The sequence below is a fragment of the Gavialis gangeticus genome, unplaced genomic scaffold, assembly GCF_001723915.1.
Source record: "Gavialis gangeticus isolate Ggan-Ray unplaced genomic scaffold, GavGan_comp1, whole genome shotgun sequence".
In the NCBI taxonomy this organism is placed as follows: Eukaryota; Metazoa; Chordata; order Crocodylia; family Gavialidae; genus Gavialis; species Gavialis gangeticus.
This window is the reverse complement of record NW_017728994.1, coordinates 29,657,407-29,664,445: the sequence shown is the minus strand read 5'-3', so window position 1 is coordinate 29,664,445 and position 7,039 is coordinate 29,657,407. Positions and strand designations below refer to the sequence as shown.

At 45.7% G+C, this 7,039-nt stretch overlaps 1 protein-coding gene across 1 annotated transcript in view; it reads left to right on the top strand.

Moving 5' to 3' along the window:
• The window catches only part of PAX2 (paired box 2), a 106,995-nt gene that overhangs the window by 84,698 nt on the left and 15,258 nt on the right, over positions 1–7,039 (top strand). Inside the window, exons 5-6 of the mRNA XM_019502511.1 lie at positions 91–300; positions 5,142–5,243. Coding sequence (XP_019358056.1) covers positions 91–300; positions 5,142–5,243 — 312 coding nt within the window. The remainder of the gene's footprint in view (positions 1–90; positions 301–5,141; positions 5,244–7,039) is intronic.

Here is a 7,039-nt window from a genome sequence, read left to right as displayed (position 1 = left end):
TTTTTTTCCCCTTTCCCATTGAGCCTGCCCACCTCTTTTCTCCCCCCCGTTCCCTTTGTCTGTCTGTGTCCGCCCCTGACCCTACCACAGAAAACCTCTCCTCTCCCCTCAGTATAAAGCAAGAGCCTCATGGAGCCTCTCTCGCCCCTTTCACCCCCACCATGCTGGCTGGCCCGGGGCAGGCTGACCTTCAGCCCTTCCACATGACCCTTTCAGATGATGCATCCACGCCTTGCTACAGTGCCTTCCTTCATCATGGCTCCCCCTTTGGGCAGTCTACCACCCAACCTCTGATAGCAGGTAACCAGCTTTGCTCACAGGGGATTCTGCAGTTGAGGGGCTTGGTAATGATTGACAGGACTGGAAGACTTATAAACACTGCAGGCTCTTTATGTATGAGTCAGGGAGATGAACTGAAGCTCAAAGAGCAAGTCCAAAAGCCAGTGCTGTTCTCAGAGCTCTGTATTGGACACAGTTTTCAATCTGGGGCTGCCTACAGGTTTCAGGACTCCAAGCTACCCTTTTGTCTATAGTGATAAATCAGAAGAGGGGCCTCAACTACATGGGTGTGCCTAAATTAATGCACATTAAGGCTGCCCGTCTATACATGCATGCCCTTAATGTGCATTAAAAATGGTGAATTTAGGCTACTCATGCCTAAATTTGATACCTGCAAATGCAGGTATCAAATTTAGGTGTGAATAGTTAAAGCACATTAATGAATGTATAGACACGTTAAAGAACATTGACGCTATGTGTGCCGACTGACTTGGGGCTAACTTTAGTCCCAAGTCAGTCTACATATAGCGTTAATGTGCTTTAATGCCTGTAAGTGTAGACACCTACCTAAACCTGCTTAATATGCATTAAGCTAATGCGCATTAAATTTGGGCACACTTAAATGCACATGTAGACATGCCCCATGGGACTAGGATCTTAGGGGTTTAAGAGTCCCAGCTAGAAGGGTATGGGTCTCAGTATGGAGCCACTGGTGTAGTGGTATCCTGTGTTAAATGTTAAAGGAGATTGGAACTATAACTACACTACCATATTGGTATATGAACTGTGGGAGATTAGGATTTATTGGGGCCCTGGGCAAAGAAAATTGGAGGCCCCCTACCAGGCAAGGAAAGGTTCCCTCTGTGCCCACCAGGGGCTGCAGCTGGGCCTGCCCGGCCTCCTTGGCTTGTCCAGGATGAGCTGGGGGTGGAGGCAGGTAAGCACTGAGGAGGTAAAGGCAACCCCAGCCCCTCCACACAGCAGGTGTCCTGCAGCCAGAGCTGTGGTCCTCCAGTGCCACAGCACAGGCTGGGGCCAGGGCCGGCTTGGGGGACCACAAGCTCTGCCCTTGGTGACCAGCCCACCCTTCTGCCAGCCCAGGTGGCGCACAGCTGTCCTACCCTGTCCCAGAGGCACTGGTACTGGTGGCTGCCTACAGCAGATGGCCTGGAAAGCTTCCACCATGTCCACAGAGCCCCATGAACATCCCTAGCCCCTGGCCCTGGCCCAGCTGGAGGGTTGGAGGTGTGCGCTGCCCACCCCAGATGCCCACAGCCAGGGTGCCTTCCTGGGCTGTGCTGCCCCTGGCACTGCAGGGTCCCCTGGGCCCATGTATTAATCTGCTCCTGTATGTGAACTACCTAGGTTATGTCTAGCTCGGACACAACTACATGAGGTGCTATTACAGCAGTGACTGCAGTGCAAAGCTGCTCATGGAAAGGCTGGAGATAATATGAAGAAGGGCATCAGGAGACCTGAATGGGAAGACATATAGATGGACTGGAGGAAATAAAATTCTGCAGTTTAGAGAAGAGAAGCCTGAGGGAGACAGAAAAGTATAAATGAAGAAAGAATGCTATTCCCAGTCTCAGAAGGTAGTAGGACAAGGAGCAGCACCCTGAGGCAAACAAAGGAAAAGTCTTTGAGAGACAGAGAAATTCCCATTGAAGTACCAGTTCTGGATAGGTCCAAGGGTAGGTGAGATGAAACAGTAGTTGTTACACTCTGCACAGGAATAGCGAGTCAGGCTGGATGATCAATAAGGATGTTGTGGCCCTGCCAATCAGGAATGTTTTTCATGTCCTTTTCAGAGCAGGGAAAAGCTCCATGTCTGGCAGGTGCCAAATACATGCAAATTAATAATACCTCTACTTGTGCCTATGTTATTATTGTTTCCCCTCACCCAAACTTTTCCCTTTTCACTTGGCCATTAGCTGGGTTTGCACTGTTAAGATATCCATTGGAGTCTCTTAAGATCTCCCTGTAAGACAGCAGAGAACAAAACAGCACTGAGAGCTCTTTTGCTTATTCAGTCCTCTTAGATCAAGCCTTAGTATGTCTTCTTGGTGCCCCGAACTCTGCATTTCCCAGCCCAAGAAGGATCCTGCTGGAGTCTTTGCAGCAGTGCCGCTCTGTAGGGCAGGCAGATGCACATCTGAGAAACAACCCATTGTCAGCTCAGTGCCACAGTGCTGAGGTGCCTACTGCCTTCAGGTCACAGAATCATTTATGAGATAAGCTGCTGGTATCCTGCTTGCCATCTTACAGAACTTCAGTCAAGATGGTGATTGTATTTATCACTCAAAAAGCTCCTAGGATAGGGAGCCTGGCCTGGGAATGGAGGATTGCTGGAATGCTAGTTTTGCCTTACCCCATGAACTCAGGCAGGTGATAAGCCTCTCACCCCACCAACACTGTGTATCTAGTGGCATTTTCATTGAAGCACCGCAAAACCCTGGTTTTGGGTTCTCGCCTCTCGCTCATTTGAGTCATACCTTTGATGTCAGTAAGTTCTTACCACCAAACCAGCAGGGCCACTCAATTTTTGAAAGGCCACCAGCATCCCATCTAAAGATAGGGATAATTGAAACCTTTGTGATCTCAAAATGTCACAGGTTCCACCAACCTATAACTGCAAGAAACATTGGCAATTGCATGACAGGGCTGACCTGCACAAAGGAGACTTGTCACCTCCTTTTTCAAGGTTGGGGTTTTCAGCAGGGGCTTCGGGAATTAGGTGCCTATCTCCTCCTGGATCCCCTACATCTGAGCATGGGTGTGCTCACCTGGGAAAATGTGAGATGGGCACGTGCTTATGAAGCTGGATCTGAGTGTGAGTGTGCATGTGCACATGGCCAAGCAAGAACATGGGTGTGTATCTGTACTTCACACAGAATTTCAGTACAGGCATGTCAAGCCTGTGCTCTCTTCCCATGTTTCAGTGACATTTGCATCCATTTGCCATCTGCCATAATGTCTTAGACTGCTCATTCTGGTAAAACCCAGCGAGTGCAAAGTCTGAATGCTCCCTTGTGCACTGTTCTCTCCATAAGGAAAGGTTGTGAGAAGGTAAAAATGATGTCACAGTAGTTAGTCCCAATGCTTAATGCATGACTAGAAAACACTTATTATTAGATGATGTGGGGGACGCTAAGGATCTGAATAGAACAGATTACAATATAGAAGCCATCAATGCCTCCAAAGCTTCAATATTAGAAAATGGTCAGAGGGCAGTAGGACCAGCAGGCTAGTTCCTACCGTCTAAGGTGAGGTGGAAGAGGAAGTTCAGCAACGGTTGGGGAACGTTCAAAGGGAGAGCTCAAGGACTTGCATTTCTTCTTATGTTAATCCAATCAGTCCACCAATCCTTAGTCAAAACCTAAGAGCAATGGCACTAGTTCAACTCTGTGAGGTTTCCTCAGCTGGGAATTTACATTTATTCTCCACATTGATTCAGTTCTTGCTCTGCTCAGTGAATGCCATTCATCTCTGGTACCTATGCCAGGCTTATTTCAGGGCCCAGGTCACCAGTTTTACTACTGTCACAGTCGAGCTGAAACAATGGGTCTAATTCTCCTTCCATTTACATGCAGCAGTACAGTACACTGTTAGTTAAACTGGTGTTACAGTCCTGGTTTACCCAGCTGCAGATAAATGAGAATGAGGACCCAGATCTCCAAACAGAATAGGTTTAACAAAGCTACCACAAATGGCAAACTTCAGGGTGAGCTACTGCTCCCTTTGGCTGAAGGGCCCTGGCTGACTAGCACAGCCCGAGATCTCAGTAGACAGATTAGGAGGCTGAGCTGTAAATCTCCCAGCAGCTGTGGGGAAAAGATTATCTTAATTTATTTAGACTTTTTCTCTTTCCTTTTTTTTTGGTTTTGGCTTGAAACTCCCAGCAGCTTCAGAGATGATTTTAGTTCATTTAAATGCAATAAGCACTAACAGTAAAATGCCCTTGTGGCTGGCCCATTTTCAGGCTAACCAGTCCAAATGAGGAAATGCCTCTGGCATCAAGCAAGGCATTTACAGCTGCACTTCTGAAGAGGTAAAAAATAAACCCTTGTCATGTTCTACCATTCCAGATCTCACACCTCCCTGTCCCATGCAGGGAGGAGTTACCCTGACTTTGGGACAGGTAGAAAACAAACATTTGTGACAAAAAATAAAGAGGGGATCAAATTAAAATCCAAGCTTCTATTATTTTAAACATTAGAACAGTACTCAGTGTGACTCCAACTGAGACTGGGGCCTCATTATGTATGCTAAGCACTATGCAGTTGTAGAAAAAGACTGTCCCTATTCCAAAAAGTTTATAACATACGCAAAGGCACAGGGAGGTGAAGTGATGTGCCCTCAGATGCCCTCGCAGGCCAGTGGCAGACCTGGGAAGAAAACCCTGGTCTCCTGAGTCCTGATCCAGTGCTAACAGACCCTGGACCATGTTTCTTTCTGAACAATGAGAATCCATCACACTTTTGAAACAGTCACCACATACAGCGACTCAACATTTCTTCTGATGAATGTGATATACTTTCCTATGCAATTAGATTCATTTTGAGTAGTTTAAAATAGATCCAGGCTTTCTAACTGGGCCCAGTCTACACAGTGAGAGAAAATGAATTCCTCTGAACCTAATGGAGGCTTTCTTTTTACTTCCCATCCCTACAAATTTGGATCAAACGTATCTAGTGTCAAATAGGTCATCAAGACCTACAAGACAAAGACACAGATTGCTTATGCAGCAGGTTCTTTCTTACATGATGTTGAAAAGAAAGCTGACAACAGCTCAGCACAGGAGTGTAGTTCAAATCCCCTCCCCCACTTTATCCTCTGTCTCCTTTTCCTTCTCCTTATAGGTCGTGATATGGCAAGTACCACCTTACCTGGTTACCCACCCCACGTTCCTCCTACTGGACAAGGCAGCTACCCAACCTCAACTCTCGCAGGAATGGTACCTGGTAAGTCAATGCTGAAACCATCTGCAGTTTTGCTTAGCCAGTGTCCAGGCTTTGATAACTCTGCTCAGGCTGTTGAATAGCTTATTTAATTTTGAAAAGCCTACATAGTGGCATCTTTGGCTCTGCTGCTGTTAAAGTCCTTTCTACCTGTAAAGAAAATGATGGCCTACAATTCAGGATAACTCTCTATGCACAGCTCACAGCCTAATGTAACTCATTCCTCCAGTAACCAATTCACCACAGCTAAGAGCAACCAACTACCTATAATCTATGGTAATTAACTACCCTATGGTAATTGATTAATCTTAGTATTCATTAACTATGGTAATTAACTTCCAACAACCCCCGTAAATTATTATCCACAACTCCTGGCTCAGGATAATTAACTACCCACTAGCTTAGGGTAACAAACTACCTTCTGTCCATAGCCCAGGACAACTACCAATGAGAAGCTGGTGATAATTCAGTGTCTACAGCCTGTGGGTGACTACGATGCTACCTATTGCCAACAACCTAGACTAGATAATATTCTACAAATAACTAACAGCTTGCTCAAGGAAGATTAACTACTCACAGCAACCAACAGCTACCTACCTGCCTACCTAGAGTCCACTTGCCTCTACCCTATCACAAAGTCACTATCCATAATTCAAGGGTAACTACTTACCTATTCTATATATCCATGGGACAAGTGGTTCTCTGGCACCCATTTCCTATGGAGAATTACTTGCTCTCAGCAACTAGTTGACCGATACTACCAACTGCTCACTGAAAACCAAAAACCTACTACCTGTAGTCCTAGGGAATTTCACTTTCTAATCTGGGGATACATTGGTCACATACCACAATCAGTTTTCAGATCCGGGAAGAATATTTGGACAGATGTTGGTCCCCATTACAGCCCCTTTTGCATCACCCCAGCTGCACAGAGGGCCTATAAAGCTGGCCATTTGTGTGCTGAAATATCTAGATGATGGAACTCTGAGATTGGTCTCATTTGTAATGAGGCCTGGCTCATCTTTCCACAGACTGCAGGATAAGGACAGCACACAGAAGATGCAAATCAGTTAAAAAAACAGTAATCCACATACAGATTGGTTACAATTCAAAGCTGATCTAAGCTTGAGAAGTGATTCCTTGACACCTTAAACAATAGCTTTTTGGAAAAGCTAATTCTAAAGTACAGACGAGGAGAGGTCCTTCTTGACTTAATAATACACAGGGGTTAGTTTAAGAAATAACTGACTTGGAGTAACTCAGTATCAGTGACTATTATATAATGAAGTTCAACGTCCTTATGGGCAGGGATCATACCAATAACTCACAGTAGGACAAGATGGTCACAAAGGTCCTTATTTCTAATGTTGGGGAATTCAGCTCCTCAGCATGGAAGCAGTTTACCCAAAGGAGGGGCACATACCCAAACAAAGAAATCATGTGGTAAGGAAAAGATCAGTAGAGTAGAAGTGCAAGGTGCAAGAGGTTATTCAAGCCCAATGAATATCCTTCCAAAACTGAAAATCCATCCATATTAGGGCTTAAGCCAACCTCTGACTATGGGGGAAATTTCCTGTGAAGTCTACTGGGGCATTCTGTAGTGTTTCTTGCACCTTCTTGTCAAACATTTGGTACTAGTTGCTTTCAGTTTTGGGATATGAGGACGACTGATTTACTGCAGTCTGGCAAGTCTTATGTTCTCATGTTCTAACTCAGCTGGAGACAACATTTTCTTTTCTTCCATTTTTCTGTGCAGGGACAGGGACGTCCCCACACTGGGAATCCAGATGGACCCAATG